Raw genomic sequence first — 17,332 nt, forward strand, 5'->3', positions numbered from 1 at the left:
TTCTACTTATAAAACACGTTGCTCGGTACAAAACAACCCACTTCTACACGATAAGCAGCACAAGTCAGAGAGAATACATGAAATACAGTATATTAAATTACATTTACCAAGAAATGATTAGATGCACAGAAAGGATAACAATCCGCACAAGTGTTTTTAATTATTATTCCTGATGTGGGCCTGGAGGAAATGCTGCTGTAGCTCCATTAGGTTCCGATTTAATTGAAGACAAATAAAAAAAAAAACAGATAAGGAAAATCCTCACTTGCGTATCCAACGCATCAAAATGTAATTTTTAAAAGTGAAGCCGAGTGCTAAAGGAGCCTTGTTTGACTGTTTCTGACTGGGTCTCAGTGAAACTAAATGAGCAAAAGTTCGGGGAAAAAAAAGGTAAAAATCTTTACTGTATCTTTCCGCACCTTCTTACATGAGTCATCAAATAACGGGAGAGTTTTTATAAACAGCCTGTTTTTCTTTCACTCTTAGGAAAAACCCACAAAACACATGTGCCGAGCTCCCTCCGTGATACTTCACAGGGCCTCCACTGAAAAAAAAGGGATTAAATAAAAAAACATCCTCCGCTCCTGCAGAGGTGGAATATGTTCATTGCCGAGGGAGCTGCATACCTGCTCTTAGATTCGGGGGGTCGTGTGGTTCAAATCCATCAACGCTATGTTCTAAAGAATTGGAGCCTCCCACCCGTCATCCCCGGCTGTGATGGATGGGTGAAGGAGTGAAACAAGCAGGGTATTCTTTATCGCATTAATGCATAGATCAACTTAGAAGAGTCAACAGCGGTCCGGCCAAAATTCTTAGCATAGCCAGCGCCGTGCAACGCGGCGAGGGAGAGACGCTTCCCAGAGAGGAAACCGGGTTAATTATCAACACTGGCTTCACTCGGCCCTTCAGCTCCGGCATTCTTCATCCCGACTCCTCGTTTGAATTCCACAGGTGACAATCGAGGTGTGTCACCAGTGAAGAATGAGCTACATGCTCAGGGGGGGATTGGTATTATTCTCTTCCTTCTGTCTCCAACAGCCAACCTCCTCCTCCTCCTTCTCCTCCTCCTCCTCCTCCTCCTCCTCTCTCAGCCAACAATGGCTCCTGCTGCTTCTGTCAGTCCTGCTGTGTTTTTACTAAGAGGTTTGTAGACTGGTGGCGGACCCGTCTCCCTTTTGTCCACTAACACACTTTACTATAACGGCTGCACAATTGTTCTTTATAAACGATTATTTCTCTCTCTATTGTGGCAACCTGCAGTCATAAACACAGTATATCTTTCGCCGAACATGCTGGAAGGGCACTGGGATGAAATGATAACGCTGCGTGTGCACTTTGATTGACAATCAGCTACGTAGCTAACGCAAAGCTACGTCGCCAGAGGGTTGCCGAGCCCACGCAGCTAACAACAAGCTCACAACGCAAGCAGGGATAGAGGCGCATTTACCAGCAACGCTCAGTGTCCGGCCGTTTATGATGTTTTCTGTGAAGCCAAGTTGCTTTGGTTGAGTTCCCAAGCGCAGCATTTACACGCTCTGATCTAGTAGCTGGCAGCTTCCTCCTCTGAAGCTTTAGAGGAAGATGACACGATTTCAATGTACAATTCATGCAGGAGATCCAAGAGGAGGGGAAACATCTACGAGTTACAACAGAACAAATCATAATAAATCATCTGTTTTCGCTCACTACATCTTTTCTCACCCTCGGGGGGGGATTATCTTCTTTTTAAAACACACAAATGTGAAATCATCAGTTATCTTATTTGTATTGGCCGTGAAGAGCCGGCAAGTATCAGATATCTGTACTCGCAGGAATAAACACACATCGCCCATTTCTAATTGATGACTCGTGACAGATCCCACCTCCATCTATTATATGAGTGATGACACCAGCGTCCTTCTGAAAAGTTCTCATATTTTCATCGAGAAGTGCTCGGAGCGGCTGCGTGCTGCTGGATACACTGTCTACTTGTTGGGAACTGTAAAAAAGAATAAAACAAAAGGTCAGGGAGTAGAAAAGGAACACACGTCGTCCTCCTCTAACGCAACTCTTGTATGTGTTTAAGGGGTTTTACTAGTTCAGCAGCAGGTTCACACAAATACACAAAGATCTACACCTCTGGGTGTATGTCAGCTGTCTGTGGGTGTCGCTGTCACTCTGAGTAAAGACATTCTGCAGCTGAGACGCAGAGCTGCGATCCTGACAGCCTTCATAACGTTCACATGAAGAGGAGTTTGGGTCGAGGCACGAGACGTTCGACAGCGATGAACGCATAAACTGCAATTACTGAAGACTAAGTTTGACAAAAAAAAAAAAAAGGAAACCTCTTGTTCCGTCCTTGGTTTCTCATGCTCGCGCTGGTGTTGAGCTGGGAAACAGTGTTTTCAGCCAGGAAGAGAGCTCTGACTGCACACACCGTAAACAAGAAGGGCAAAATGAAAGTTCTCAAACGTTTTTTTTTGTTTGTTGGGATTGTTTGGGATTTCATGTTAACACGCTGACTTTTTCCCACGCAGCGGCATTCTTCTGACATTGTGTTCAAGGCTCCTCAATGAGGGGGGATACCAGAGGAAACTGCCATAAAATCCACAGCAGGCTGAGTGCAGCTTCCTGTAAATATCGTCGGCTACTCTTTTTAAAAAAATATGTTTTCTCCCCATTCTCCCGATTGTTTTTGCTGCAGACGACTCCTCCACCTTCCCGACCCATTCAGCAGCCACCGGTGACCAAGAAAGAGGAAGTGTCGGTCGCAAGAGAGACAGGTGAGTTCATCTGGATACAATCTACAGGTGGCTGAATTTCTTTTCATTGTTTCACACTCAGTCCTTTAGTGCGACACCTGCCTGTAGAAACATCAGCACTGACTTCGGATGGAATGTTTTTCTGTGTGTTTCTGTATTTATGATCTGGACAGAAGAACAGTTTAACATACTTTTTATCAGCCCTCTTCAGAGTGTTCTCACAGATGGATCTGCCCCCTCGCTGGTTTTTGCACATTTCCCTTCATAAATTTAGATGTTTTAACTGACTAAGATGGAAAATAGATGCTGTACTTCCCCATGAAGCAGACACGTGACTCAGCTCACCTGTGGGGTAACGGAGGGAAATGTTTCTGACAGCACACTCAGAGTCGCAGGGTTCATGTTCCACGAACGTGCTTGTCTGATCTAGTCGGAGCCTCGTACAAACAGATTCTCTGACACTTGTCTCCATCTAGCGGACGTAAGGATTAATGCAAACTACAGGTTGGAAGCTGTGAGAAGCACTCGAGTGTCAGTGCAGGTGTCAATGCATACTGTTCACTTCTTCAGGTTCAATTGGAAAAAGGATGGTCATGTTTTAAAAGTTTACACCTCTACCATCCAGGGTTAAATGTATTAAGAATACTTGCTGCATTTTCAAAAGTTATTCTAGTGAAGGATGAGACAAACTGCCCCGTGTCATCAAATCCTCCTTAAAGCCACATGGTGTAAGATTTATAAATACCTCTGGTGCCATCTGGTGGTCGTGGCAGGAATGACACATATCATAAATAACAGTCTCAGTTTGACCTACTGTGACAAAGCTTTCGTCTGCAGCATAGCATGTATAAACATAAGTTGTGGAACAGTATTACATTTAAGGTGAACCAGACTTAAATAATGTGTCGATATTAATGTTAAATATGAAGATAAAAGCCTATGAAAGAGCATTTAACAGAACTCAGTGGTCATGATCGGGTGTTAATGTCAGTTCGTTAAAGAGAGAAAGCAAGAGACAAAAAACATTGTTGTACTGTATCTTTAAAGACTCTGACTTTCACTGTGAAAATTGATATTAAACTGGAAAAAATACACACCTACTGTACTGTTTTTTAAAGGTTAACTCCACCAATTTTACACATAAAAATGTGTAGAGTACAACTGCATATCTGAAAAACTAGCATTTTATGGCTGCCTGTAATCTGATCTGCCTCCTGGAATGTCACGCAGTGGCTAAATTGCATTGTGGGAAATGTAGGCACCAGATTTTGGAAGAAGGAAAAGGAGAGTGTGGAATAAAACAAAAGTAAATCTCTGGTTCTGCTGTTTCAATTTTGATCATTTGCATTTAGACCAGTGGACTGCTTTACAAAATCTGGTGCCTACATTACCCACGATGCAATCTGGCCACTGAGCGACATCACTGGAGGCAATTTATCAGATGACATGCAGCTTCCTCTGGAGCCACAAAAGGCTTTATACTACTTTTTTGAAATAAATTAAACACTCCCTAAGACTGTGAAAATGGATGGATTATTTCTTTAAAATTGTACAATGTTAATGCTGTATTTGCAGTTTTAGAGTTTAAGATTTAACCCATAGATTTGCAAGATAAAGAAAATGTAAAAAAATAGCAAGACCAGACTCAAACGAGATAAAACGTATCATGACTGAATGGACGACGACCACAACTAATGATAACAAACTGTTTTTCCATGGTGCCTTTCAAAACTAGAGTTACGTGGTGCTTCACAAAATACAATGCCACACAACAGCAGGTGCAAAATAGCGAATCATGGAGAAAAAAATAACAATTCAATTAAAAAAGGGAATTTGAGGGAAAAAAACAAGAAGGATAAAACAGATGAACATCAAATCATTTCAATAGACGTTACAAAATATTTTCCAAACGCTCGTCTGCACAGCTTTCTAAACTGAAGCACCGACTTCAGCTGCTCTGATGTTAAGAGGGACTTTGTTCCACAGCGATCCATGAAACTGACTTGAAACAGTGTAAACCTGGAGACTAAACGTATCACTGTCTTTTGGTTGTGTTCAGCCAGCGACTCCGAGCACATTTCAGTCTCTGCGGAGTCCAGGCCCGGACCTCCCGGGTCACCAGGTGGGTCGAGGGGTTTTAAAAAAAACACAGAGACAAGCATCCAAATCGCCTGTGTTTTTATAATTTCCTTTTATATTCTCTGGTCTGATGTTCTGCCTGCCTCATGTGTACTCCTAACGCAGGACCTCACATGGATTTCAAACGGGCACAAGTGCAAGAAAAGCATGAATCTTTGTGTTTTATGCTTTTGAGTTTGCGAAGGGTGGTGGACACGTTTGTATAAAAGAGGAAGAGGAAGGAAAACTCAGCTGTAGTTCCCCGAGAAAACATGCAAAGACCGATGGAGAGAGAGAGAGAGAGAGAAAATGTAAGAAAGGATCGCAAAAACAAACAAGAATTGGACGAGCAGGACTAGTCGCGTATGAGCTGAGCCTGGTGATGTAATGTCTGCTACGATGTTTAGATGCATGAGATCCTTGTCTCCCATCGCTAAACCTTTAACTGAAATACTGAAATAGCCAGACATCATTCTGAGGTGCGCGTCAGCTTTGTTGGAGATGGGCGACATGAAGAAGTGGGCTGCATTTCATACAAGCTCCACTGAAGGTGACACATTCAGCGGGAAGAGTTTAAGGTCAATTCAGCTCACAGCAGAACATAAATCTCAGGATGGTCGCGCATGCAGGTGTGGGAAGGTGTATTCAGACACGGCCTTTAAATTACAGCCGTGCACGCTGGGATTCTCGCTCCATCAAGCAAAGAGTCGCTTTCATTTTCCTCTTTTCTCCCCTTCTTTTGGGTCCTGTTTATTGTTTGGGATGTGGGATACAAGCATTAATCATTTCTGAAAGGTCTTTTCAGGGGGGTATTAATGACTCCGTCCTGTGTCGTTGTTTTCAGGGCCAGACGGGGCGAAAGGAGAAAAGGGTGACCGAGGGGACAGAGGAGAGAAAGGAGAACGGGGTCCTATCGGGCCGAAGGGAGAATCTGGATTTGGCTCGAGCTCGCGAGGTGGAGCCCGTGGAGAGAAGGTTTGGACTTTTTTTTTTTTTTATATTCAACTTTGCTAGCGAAAAGAAAACTTGTATCAGAGCAGCACTGTTTAGTCTGCGTCCTGCGGTTTGAGAGTTTGGATGCGCCGCTGACGCCGGAAAACTTTTTTTAAGCAGATTTGTCCTTTAAGGTTCAGACGGGTGCAAAGTCAGTTGTTGTGAGGACAAGCAGTCAAGGTGAAATCTCCCACGGCAACACTAGAGGGAGCTGTGAGTCCTAACTGTATGCAAACATGTGCATTATGTTGAGGCCACTTCTATGATACTGTGTGGACATTGTGTATTTTTTATTACATTTGGTACATTTAAATATAAGTTATACGCGCGTGTGTGTAGATCTTTTGTCTTCAGGAAGCCCAAATGTCACCACAGCGCAAATGTAAAATCCTCTGAAGTGAGAATGTTGTTACAAAAACAACACACGCATAAAACACACATGTCCAAATATACAGTCAACATGCAGATTTAATACAAAAAAGGGAAATATGAGTAACATGTAACACGAGCAAGGTGTGAAGAAGTTTTAGAGGTTTGTTATTCTAAAACTGGCTGTCACCTCGCTCTTTTTTTTGTTAAACAGAGTTTATCTCTGCAACTCAGCAGAGTTTCAGCCTCCACAGTGCAGATGTTGACACCGACTCATCTCTGTTTCTTCCTTTAATTTTCAGGGAGAACCGGGGGAGAAGGGATTAAAGGTAAGCTAGAGATCGCCTCATTTTCGTGAGTGACTTTCAGCACTTTGATTCAAGTCGCCTGGAAGTAAAGTGATAGAGATGTTGAATAAGGACTGTTGGTCTTTGTCACTCGCTCCTCTTCAACATCAACGGTTTGATACATTCATGTAACAGCTGTCAAAGATCTGAGCCGGGACTTCTCAAAGTCTGGACCGAGGAAAGTCAATCTGGGCCGAGACCATACCTCGTCTAAAGAAGGCTACAAAACTTTATGAAGTTCACTTCAAGATGCAAACTCTGATTAATAACTGTGACAAACCCTGATGTGATACTTGTGTCTGTCAGCTCATCATCACAATCCTTCATGAGAACATTAAAATAGGGGAGTTCAGCTGTGTTGTGTGTTGTGTGTATTAAAGCTCACATGTGTAATTCCTCTTGTTTAATCTTTACCTCAGTGAACAGTAGTTCTTCTTTGTCTCCAGGGCAGTGCAGGCTTTGGCTACCAAGGAACGAAGGGTGAGCCTGGACCTGCTGGGCCCCCCGGTCCCGCTGGCCCTCCAGGGCCCGCCACGGAGTTTTCAGTCGGCAGTGACGGCTCAGTTTCCTCCAGAGGCCCCGGACCCCGGGGACCAGCTGGACCACCAGGTTCTCCGGGCCCTAAAGGACCACCAGGAAATGATGGAGAGCCAGTTAGTAGACTGCACTTTCCGACTTCACTTCCATGTTTTGTTTTTTTTCTGCTGAGTATCAAAACTTCTTTCTTACAACTTGTGTTTATTTCATTCTCGCAGGGCGATCCCGGTGAGGACGGAAAAACTGTAAGTCGTTTTTTTCCCTGCACAATATTCAGAACACCAATGAAATCCATGGAATGATGGTTTGTGAAAGTTGATTATTGTTTCCTCACAGGGTCCTGAGGGACCTCCAGGCTTCCCTGGCACCCCTGGTGACACCGGACCTAAAGGAGACAAGGTTGCAAGCTCAGTTACATCGACAGAATAACAGAAAACAAATTCTCAAAACATAAAAGTAGAATGTGTAAAATAGAGATGGTCGTAATGAGTCTCATGCATACAGGGAGACCGTGGAGATGGTCAACCTGGCCCAAGGGGACCTCCAGGACCTCCAGGACCCCCAGGAACAGGACTCAGATCTGTGAGTTTACGTTGACCTCAGTCACATGCTGCATTTTACAAAAACCTCTATCGGCACACGACTGCCTGTCTTTGTGAATCATACAACTGATGTCAATGTGTTTCAGACTTTTGTGGACATGGAGGGCTCCGGGTTCCCCGATTTGGACTCTATTCGGGTGAGAAGAACTGAAATTCTAAACTTGACTCTCAACATTAACAAACTGTGTCGTAAAGGACGTCATCTTTGTTGTTGTCGGACTGCAAACTTAAATGCAAAATGATTCTTCTTGTTGTTCTTGCAGGGATTGCCAGGCCCACAAGGTCCTCCTGGTCCCCCCGGTCCTCCTGGTCCCTCGACAGCAACCACAGGATTGAGCTCTGGGGCATTCGGACCACCAGGAAAGGATGGAGCGCCCGGTCAACCGGTAGGTTATACATCTGTCTCATGGCACGACTACTAAAAGTAATTCTCTAAAACCTCAAACTGTCTGAATCGCAATTAAAATGATGCACCGACTCACCAACAACTTCTGTTTATCTGAACCGAATCTCTTGGACTCCAGGGCTTGGCGGGTCTTCCGGGTACTGATGGCCTCCCAGGAGCGCCTGGTCCCAAGGGAGAAAAGGTAATGTCTGGGTGTAAATTATTGTTTCTTCTGACTAATTAAATCTAATTTATAGCATCCCTACAACTTAAACCACAATAACTCTCAATTGTGGTCACAGTGGGGTTTTTTACCAGCTAACATCACACACAGCCAGTCCACTCAGTGTTAAAGCTACACGGTTAATTTGCTAATTGTACATCATCAACATGCAAGCTTTTTTTTCATATACGTACAGACTATATTGTACATGTACTGTTCCAGTCGGGAGCACGCCATGATAGCTGTCGTGTCGCTAGGAACGTGGGTCAACCACTGCCGCGGGAATCGCCCACCAATGTTCTGTTTGACGTGTTTTGTCCTCTTCTTTTCGACACCAGGGTGATTCAGGCGAGCTTGGTCTTCCAGGAGCGATTGGACAGAAGGTGTGTATTTACAACCCTGTTTGTTGTTGTTGTTGCTTTTAATTAACAGGAGCTTCTCAATAAGAACCAAAGCTCCAAAACACAACCAGATGCAAATGTCCCTCATTGTTGTAACAAGTATTAGAGTGAATTTATTAGTCATAATCCTGAGAAGAAGGTACATAAATTCGAATCTAATTTGGTGGCGTGCTTTCGGGGATACCGGAGCTGTGTAACGGAGCCCATTCTTTAATTAGAATGGTATATCAACTTTCATCCAACTATTTCTGAAGCTCCTCTTATCCCCCCCTTTCATTTCTCCAGCCAAGCTCCTACCTTTCTTTTCTCACCAATCTGCTGCCTCACTATTTATCCTCCTCCTTCTTTCCTAAGCCTTCCCATCTGCAGGTAACTGGGCTCCAGCACGTCAGCCTTCACAGAGGATTTGTGTCTTCTAACAATATGCAAATATGTGACTTAAAAGTTTAATCTGAGAGCTGGATATTGTTTGGTTTAACACGTCTGATTCTGGCCCAAGAACAATTAGCACGGGTGTTGTGCAGGTTCATTCTCCTGCATGCTGATGACATGGTAACAGTAGTCTGTGCAGGATGCATGAGAGGTCCCTAAAAATCAATTTAACAATTTACCCGACCGTGGCTTCAGGGAACTCACTGAAATCTTTTTTTAAAACTTTATTTATTTGTGTTTGTATTTCTTCATTCTCAACACTGATTATACTCACCCTTCCATCCTGCAGGGAGCTCAAGGAGAACCTGGTGTACCCGGAACTCCAGGAGAGGCCGGACTGGCTGGTCTGCCTGGACCCATGGGACCAGTTGGGCAACCTGGACCTCCCGGGCCTCCCGGACCAAGTTATCGTGTTGGATTTGTAAGTTATCGACAGTAAAATAAACTGCTAATTTTTATTGCAGTAATTTGGCTGTTTGTCATGAAATCTGTGTTGGTGTTTGAAGGACGACATGGAGGGCTCGGGCGGAGGCTTCAGCAACGGACTTCCCGGCGTCAGAGGACCAGAAGGAACACAGGTCAGTACTGAGTATTGAATAAATACTCCAGGTTCTGTGTAAGACGATGTACAGTATGTCCTTTATTCTTTTTCCTCCTCGGCTAAAATCCGTAAATGCTGTTGAAACAATCTCATGAAAACACGTTTGTATAAAAACAATGTGCCATGTTTTTTTCTACGGGTCTATATTTCACATTTCTTTGAATATTTATGTTCCGACAGATTTTGTAAGACATTGCAGATAAATTAGGAAGACAGAGTTGAGCGTACAAATAACTGATAAGGACGATATATTCTTTGATTTCAGGGATCTCCTGGCCTGCCTGGACTTCCAGTAAGTAACACATTTTTTCCAGTCATCTGCCGTGATCTTATCGTCTTTGCTCCTTTCACCAGGTCATGGGTTTTTTCCCTAATTTTAAAACAAACTATTGGTATTTTAAATAAGTGGAAATACACAAACAAGCCTGAGGTACAGCTACCTTGGACTGTCTCTGGGGCAAAAGCGACTGTTTAGGCCTCCCTCATGTATCCTGATTCCTTTATTAAACATTCAGGTTTGTTATTGGCAGTAGGCTTCTTCTTGCTACTCCTCTCTGCTGTCATTTGACAATTATTTTTAAAGCCAGTAGGGTCGAGAAAAAATGAGAGGAAATCAGTTCCAGGCCCCGTCTAAAGAAATATGTAAATAGAAGAAAATACAAGCGCACAAACGGAGCTGTACGCAACAAAAATGAAAATGAAACAGATAAATGGACTTAAAAATGAGAAATAAGCTTGTGAGGCATAGATTGATACATCTTATTGCACTATACGCATAACAATATAGGGGGCGGAAAGACAAACTCACTGCAGCACCGCAAGAGTTTATCCCAAAGTTCTTGTGTTACACGTCTGCACATTCAGCAGAAACAGCCACAAGCAGCTCGTGTTCAGTCCACCATCACCACACACACACAGATATGAGCAGAGAGAAGCAGGAAGCTGCTGCAGAGTTGTGTTTGGATCTACAAGGTGTTGATACAAGCAAACGCAGAAGTGTTGTATTAGCTAACTTTCTTCTTGAGTGTTTCACTGAATTCAGATTTTCCCCCGTGTATAACTTGTGTTGATTGCACCTCTGCAGGGTAAACCTGGGTTCCCTGGTATGCCGGGTCAGAAGGGCAGTGAAGGTTCTGTAGGAAGAGATGGACAGCCCGGTTTGGACGGCTTCCCTGGACCCAAGGTAGGATAAGTACTTCATTCTAGATCTAAGACTCTTGAAGTCATAACGTAACTACACAGTAGAACAGGAGTTGTGCTTTTATTGTCTTTCTATTTCAATGACTGAGAAGGTTGTTCCTGTCGTCAGACCTTAATGAAGCATCACCTTTGTTTCAGCCTCTTTTGACTCATTCCTCTTTAATTCTACAGGGACCGAAGGGTGACAAAGGTGACAAAGGAGAGACGGTGAGTATCATTTTTAAGCCTAAATATCTCATTTATACATTTATATTCTCTACAAAGCAGTTCTCTACAAGCTAATCCAACAATGTATCGAGACAAGCGTCCCTCTCACTTCTGCATATGTTTGTGGTTTTTTAGGGCAATCCAGGTCGCGATGGAACCGGACATCCAGGTCCGCCCGGCCCGCCTGGACCACCTGGAGAAATCATCTACAGGACATCTGACAATGTGAGTAACATAACGCGCAGTGGCAGACGTGCAGAGAGGCAACATTCAGATGCTGTTTTATTCATTCTGTGACATCTTCACTTAATTCTTCTCTTTGTGTCGTACAGCTGGACGTTGCTGCCGGAGGTGCCGGGCCTCAGGTTTGTAATTCATGTTTCCACAATTACAAACACCTCTGGTACAAGTGCAAGTTTCAAGAATGTGGATGATAATTGAGTGATTACTACAACAGCAGGCACACACAGTTGTTGTATTCACACACAGCTTCCTTCTCTTCCTACCCTCTTTTTTAAGACGCTCACACTGGCACCACATATGGCGCCTTCAAACTTAAATCTAAATGCAGTTGGTGTTGCGATAAAGTTCATGGGGCTCTCTACATTTCACTGAGCGTTTTACAACACATATAAAATTAATTGTACTCTTGTAATTGTGGCCGTGGAGCGGGCTGCCGACTGAGACGTGACAAATAAGTTGCACCACACGGCGAAACATTCAATTAACTTAACTATTCTGTGTCCGGGCAACAATGGAGGCACTGTTCAAAAGAACTTTATGGGAGCGCGGGATTGTTGTCATCACAGTCTGACCTTTTTTTTTATATGATGCAACCACTAAACAACAAAACATCTGTTTCCATTTGAATATATTATTTAAAGGGCAGCTGTATACTATTTACTCACGCTTGGTGAAAGCTGCTCTTATTTCACAACCTACATTTTAGAGTCAGCTCAGATCAACCGGGACCAGAGTCTGTTTTGTGTTACATGTCAGTAGAAACAAATGTCTGCATGCTTTGTCTGTTAGCGAAACACAGAACACCAATCAAACGAACCTCTTTGTGAAACTTGCATTATATTTTCTTACACAGGGAGGACCTGGTTTACCTGGTCAAGCTGGATTCCCTGTAAGTCTCTCTGCATTACATCAATAATTTAGCTTGCCCTCATTAGCACCATAACCGTGCAGTGTATTGATCTGTACATTCATTATTGAGGTGTTTGTTTTTGTGGCGGTCTTGTAAGATTCTCAACAGGTGGTAATTAAAAATACAGGCCTGTTTCCTGCCTGTTGATGGTCTGCATTTATTCTGTGTTTTAATTATTGGCAACACTTCCCATGAAAAGATCAAAACAAACAACGTGTTGGTTGGTCGCTCTGTACCCGACAGCTTTTCTATCCTGTCTTTAAAAAGGGATCAAAAACATAAAATTGCATTCTTTAAAGCAACATTATGTAAAAAATTGGTACACCCCACAATTTTTGGGTGCAACACCACGGTCGAAGACACATATCCCAGGTCTGTAACGATCTTTCAGACCTAATGTAGGTGCTCACTACATGATGGCATAAAAAAATGACAGCTGTTGGGTTGTTTGCTTCTGTTGCTCGTCGAGTCAAATCTGATTGAAACGTGCTTACATCGTCCCCTTGAAGCCATTTAGGAACATTTCTGAGAGTTAAACTTACAATAGATAATGACTCAAAAGATTTTCTGTGATACTTTCACACTTTGTAATGAATATTTCATTTATTTGAGGGGATGCAAGTTATTCCCTTAAACGGCAGGTCACTACATTTTAAAAAAATGTACTGTAACTCAAACAGGTACGGAAGAGGATTAGGGCCACATGTGAATTTTTTTTTTAGTTCTGACTTTAAAGTCAGAATTCTGAGAAAAAAGTCAGAATTCTGAGAAAAAAGTCAGAATTCTGACTTTTTTCTCAGAATTCTGAGAATAAAGTCAGAAGTTTGCACATGTAATTTTTTTTTTAGTTCTGACTTTAATCTCAGAATTTTGAGAAAAAAGTCAGAATTCTGACTTTAATCTCAGAATTCTGACTTTAAAGTCAGAACTAAAAAAAAAAATTCACATGTGGCCCTAATCCTCTTCCGTAAACAGGAGTGAAGTGATGTTGGTATAGAGTAATAATCTATATCGAGCTTTGGCTACAGAGCAGTCCTTGTCTCTAGGGTCAATGGATTGTTGGTTTTTGGTCTTTTCATTTAATTACTGGTTCATCTGCTAATTCCTACACACTCATTATCCACACAGTGGTCCACTCAGCGATTCAGAAGCTGCACTGTACGGACAAAAACTAATCGAATGGCTCATCACATGGACTTGAATTGATCTCGGGGAAACAAAGCTTGTCCTGTTGCCAAATGACTACTTACTCTGACCTCGTCTTCTTTCATCCATTTTCTGTTTATTCTCTTTATCCTGCAGGGTCCTATTGGACCAAAGGGTGACAGAGGAGACCCCGGCCCGGTGGGCTACGGAGTGAAGGTGAAGACTTTGTTATCTGCATGTTCAACTATTAATTGAGTCTTCATTGAGACACAAGGCTGTAATTGAGTCTGTGTCGTGTTGTTGCTGCTGTTCAGGGTGAGAAGGGTGAGCCGGGCTTAATAGTCGGACCTGATGGAAATCTTCTGTCTCTGGAGGGGCTAACAGGTGTGAAGGTGAGTCTCAGCTGCTGGCGTTCACGTCCTAATGTGTTGCCTGTTTTAATCTGCTGCTCTGTTGATTCTCTGTGCTGATTCTTTGTACATTCGTATTTAAACTCGTCTTCTTTAATCGTGCCTACAGGGAGACAGAGGACCAGCTGGACCTGTTGGACCCACCGTAAGTGTTTGAACATGTCCATCTAAGATATCTACACTCGCATACCAAGGATTGTATTTAACATCATGACTTGTTCTTATAGGGCCCGTATGGACCTCCTGGACTTAAGGGTGAAATCGGAATGCCTGGAAGGCCTGTAAGTAAACTTTCCTCTGGTCATACGTTGAGATATTTTCACTTAAAAGTTAATACTCTTCTGTGTTTACATTCATCTTTCTGACTTATTGTAAATCGCTATAGTTTTTACCATTGTTTTTGTGAAAGAGCAGGAAAATATCAATCAATGACTTCCTCCCTTCAGGGTCGGCCTGGTGTAAATGGATACAAGGGTGAGAAAGGAGAGCCGAGTGTTGGTTCTGGCTACGGCTACCCGGTAAGTGTTACTATTTATACCACTGCTTTGGATACGAGGTTTAACAGTGACTGATGTTAGAAATGCAACTAGCTAGATATGTTTTGGTACATCTTATTTACCTCACCTGTTACACATTATTTACCGTACATCCTACCTAATTTTGAAATTGACTGTAGGTTAAAAAAAGCACAAGCTCCTCATCCACCATGTTCCTAGCTTTAACACACATTGGATTGTTTTCAACATCACCCAAGACAGAGCTCTGTGTATTTATTGGTCCAATTAGCATAGAATTCAGTCGGCTACATCAATCTATTGGTTTATTCACACACAGTGGATCTGCTAGTAAATGAGGTTATGTGAAGTTTGGATAAATATTGTTAAGACATTAACATGTATGTTGACACACTATTCCTTAGCTTCATTAATCTTAATCAAAACTGTTTACATCAATGCTATCAGTCATTTTTGGCTAGAATATGAAATCACTGTCTAAGTTAACTTTGTGGTTTTTATCAGGGCGTCCCTGGCCAACCAGGCCCACCTGGACCACCCGGACCTCCTGGGCCGGCCATTCCCATAGATCGCTTCAATGTGAGTATACCAGAGCCCAAACCTCTCACCTTAAACTAGATTTTAGACATCTGTTTGTACGAGTTCGTGCTACAACCAACAGATAACACTAAGTTTACGCCTCTCATGTCATCAAACAGTCAAACAGTCGTGATCTTGTGCTTTTCTTCTGTTATTTTCTGGATAATTTAGCCAAAAAAAACGTGAGATAAAACCTCTCCTTTATTGTGGCTCAAGCTTGGAATTGCTTAATTGAGCATTTTGTTCTCTCTGCTCACAGCGCTACGACGATTCTTCAAGGAATTACCCAGGTATGACCTCCAACGCACTCCGCTTCTTGTTTTAGCACCGTACGTTAACACTGTACGAAAGTGAGGGATTACGGTGGAGAAGTTCAGTAAACGTGCCAGTCAAGGAAGAGAGATTTAGAAAAGGTTTAAAGTGTCTGCAGAGATCAACAGTTTTATCTTAATTTCCGTCTGATCCAGCTGCCTCAGCCTGAGGGGATATACACTCTATTGTCAGGAGATTAAGCTGTCAGGTCTTACTAGATTTGAAGAATGACTTGATAAAACACAGAAGACATCACTATCAATGACACAGGGTGCTAAGAGTTTTTCAGTGCAAATGTCAGACACTGCTGTGAAATATTGTTTTTAACTCACCGATGATAAAACTTATATTCTGTTGTAGCGACCAAAGGAGAAAAAGGAGAGCGTGGTGATCGCGGTATTCCAGGAATCCCAGGTAAATCCTAGTTTGAAATATCTACTGCACTGCTACTGATTGTTTTCCTCCTGAAGTAAGAGAACTAAATAACTACAACATCTTTGTTTTTTTTTACAGGAGCAGCCTCTAATTTCGACATTTATGCATTCAAGGTAAACTATCCTCTCACTGCACCGGACCATCAGTTTCATTAGTGTGTTGGATGAACTGTAAGAAGAATTTTCTTCATGATGTTGACCTTTTTCTGACAGAATGAACTGAAGGGAGAGCGTGGAGAGACAGGGGTGAAGGGAGAAAAGGGAGAGCCCAGTGGTGGATATTATGACCCACGTTTTGGTGGAGTACAAGGTCCACAAGGGCCTCCTGGCAAACCTGGCCTACCGGTGAGTTCAGAATAAAACATTCGTCATATATTAATTGGTATCAACCAAGGCTGAGAAATGAAGCCAACACAGAGGTTGTCTCCAAAAGCGAGTCAATCCCCATCGAGCCCCATTTTAAATCATTTACAGCAGAAATAAACATGTTTACAGCCTGGTACAAAAACAGCTTTGGTCTCCATAGCCAACTTCCCCATTCATGACAACCGGAGGGGTGATACATTTTCATATTACTCACTCTTTAAATTACATTCAGGCTTTGAGTGACAGCTAGCTGTAAAACCAGCTGCTCACAGCCAGGCTTTATTCAGCCTGCCTCATTTTGGAATTAACTGGATTTTGAGCAGAATCAGGCGCTGCAGAAGTGTCGACACCTGAGGCCACCGACTGAGCTTCACAATGGCTCTTCAAAAACCTATAGTTGATGTCTCAGAAGCTACGGCCATGTTTTATACAGTCTGTGTACACAACATTTAGACGAACTAAGATTGTCCTCTTTTATCGTAGGGTCCAAAAGGAGAACCAGTTATGGGTCCTCCTGGACCCCAGGGGCCACCAGGGTCTCCAGGGATTGGTTACGATGGGCGTCCAGGTCCTCCAGGACCACCTGGACCTCCAGGACCCCAGTCTCCCTCACTTCCCGGAGCTGGAGCATACAGGCCCAATCAACGTAAGTGGCTTTTTCTTTGATTAAATATTATTAATATCTCTACATTTAACTCCAGGGGACATTTTGTTGTAACTAGTTTGGAGTTGATGTCAAGCCAATGTATGAACTTTACTTGTTGACCACCAGAGTCGTTCATAAGTCATATCATTAACCAGCGTTTGTTTTCATTTGAAGCTGTCAGTGTCCCTGGACCTCCTGGTCCTCCTGGTCCACCTGGAAGTCCTGCTCTCTCCTCTGGGGTTAGTGCCATCACTGCATTTCAATAATCCTCTAACTGTGACTATGTTAATGTTCGGCTGACACTGACACTTAGAATTATTTCCTCTTCATCAGGCAAATGTAACTAATAGCAACAAGCAGCCAAGTATCAGTGATTTCATTTACGTTCTACAAAAGCTAAAAACTTTGTGGTTTTTGTTTTGCACAGGTCAGCGTTTTGAGGTCATATGACGTAATGATTGCTACGGCCCGACGTCAGGCAGAGGGCAGCCTCATCTACATCATAGACAAAGCAGACCTCTATCTGAGAGTTCGTGACGGACTGCGACAAGTCATGGTACAGTACTTTACTTTGCTGCTAGGAAAATGGAACGCTTTGAATTTCATTATAGAGCT

General features: G+C 42.9%; 1 protein-coding gene and 1 long non-coding RNA gene across 3 annotated transcripts in view; one reads left to right on the forward strand and one right to left on the reverse strand.

The window, feature by feature from the left end:
* col18a1a (collagen type XVIII alpha 1 chain a) overlaps positions 1-17,332 on the forward strand; it is an 83,918-nt gene that overhangs the window by 63,187 nt on the left and 3,399 nt on the right. For both annotated transcript variants that reach the window (XM_030429183.1, XM_030429181.1), the window contains 32 exons: positions 2,684-2,762; positions 5,704-5,834; positions 6,524-6,550; positions 7,015-7,221; positions 7,324-7,350; positions 7,442-7,504; positions 7,610-7,687; positions 7,794-7,844; positions 7,971-8,093; positions 8,232-8,294; positions 8,654-8,698; positions 9,438-9,569; positions 9,655-9,726; positions 10,015-10,041; positions 10,834-10,932; positions 11,121-11,156; positions 11,292-11,381; positions 11,489-11,521; positions 12,253-12,288; positions 13,612-13,671; positions 13,770-13,847; positions 13,975-14,010; positions 14,093-14,146; positions 14,312-14,383; positions 14,885-14,959; positions 15,219-15,249; positions 15,632-15,685; positions 15,785-15,819; positions 15,919-16,050; positions 16,555-16,717; positions 16,892-16,956; positions 17,145-17,273. In XM_030429183.1, the coding sequence (XP_030285043.1) occupies positions 2,684-2,762; positions 5,704-5,834; positions 6,524-6,550; positions 7,015-7,221; positions 7,324-7,350; positions 7,442-7,504; positions 7,610-7,687; positions 7,794-7,844; positions 7,971-8,093; positions 8,232-8,294; positions 8,654-8,698; positions 9,438-9,569; positions 9,655-9,726; positions 10,015-10,041; positions 10,834-10,932; positions 11,121-11,156; positions 11,292-11,381; positions 11,489-11,521; positions 12,253-12,288; positions 13,612-13,671; positions 13,770-13,847; positions 13,975-14,010; positions 14,093-14,146; positions 14,312-14,383; positions 14,885-14,959; positions 15,219-15,249; positions 15,632-15,685; positions 15,785-15,819; positions 15,919-16,050; positions 16,555-16,717; positions 16,892-16,956; positions 17,145-17,273 (2,403 nt within the window). The remainder of the gene's footprint in view (positions 1-2,683; positions 2,763-5,703; positions 5,835-6,523; positions 6,551-7,014; positions 7,222-7,323; positions 7,351-7,441; positions 7,505-7,609; positions 7,688-7,793; positions 7,845-7,970; positions 8,094-8,231; positions 8,295-8,653; positions 8,699-9,437; positions 9,570-9,654; positions 9,727-10,014; positions 10,042-10,833; positions 10,933-11,120; positions 11,157-11,291; positions 11,382-11,488; positions 11,522-12,252; positions 12,289-13,611; positions 13,672-13,769; positions 13,848-13,974; positions 14,011-14,092; positions 14,147-14,311; positions 14,384-14,884; positions 14,960-15,218; positions 15,250-15,631; positions 15,686-15,784; positions 15,820-15,918; positions 16,051-16,554; positions 16,718-16,891; positions 16,957-17,144; positions 17,274-17,332) is intronic.
* The window catches only part of LOC115588532 (uncharacterized), a 75,648-nt gene continuing 65,272 nt past the window's right edge, over positions 6,957-17,332 (reverse strand). The window contains exon 4 of the long non-coding RNA XR_003985375.1: positions 6,957-7,490. This is a non-coding gene — a long non-coding RNA (uncharacterized LOC115588532). The remainder of the gene's footprint in view (positions 7,491-17,332) is intronic.

The sequence above is a fragment of the Sparus aurata genome, chromosome 9 (genome assembly GCF_900880675.1).
Source record: "Sparus aurata chromosome 9, fSpaAur1.1, whole genome shotgun sequence".
Taxonomy (NCBI): domain Eukaryota; kingdom Metazoa; phylum Chordata; class Actinopteri; order Spariformes; family Sparidae; genus Sparus; species Sparus aurata.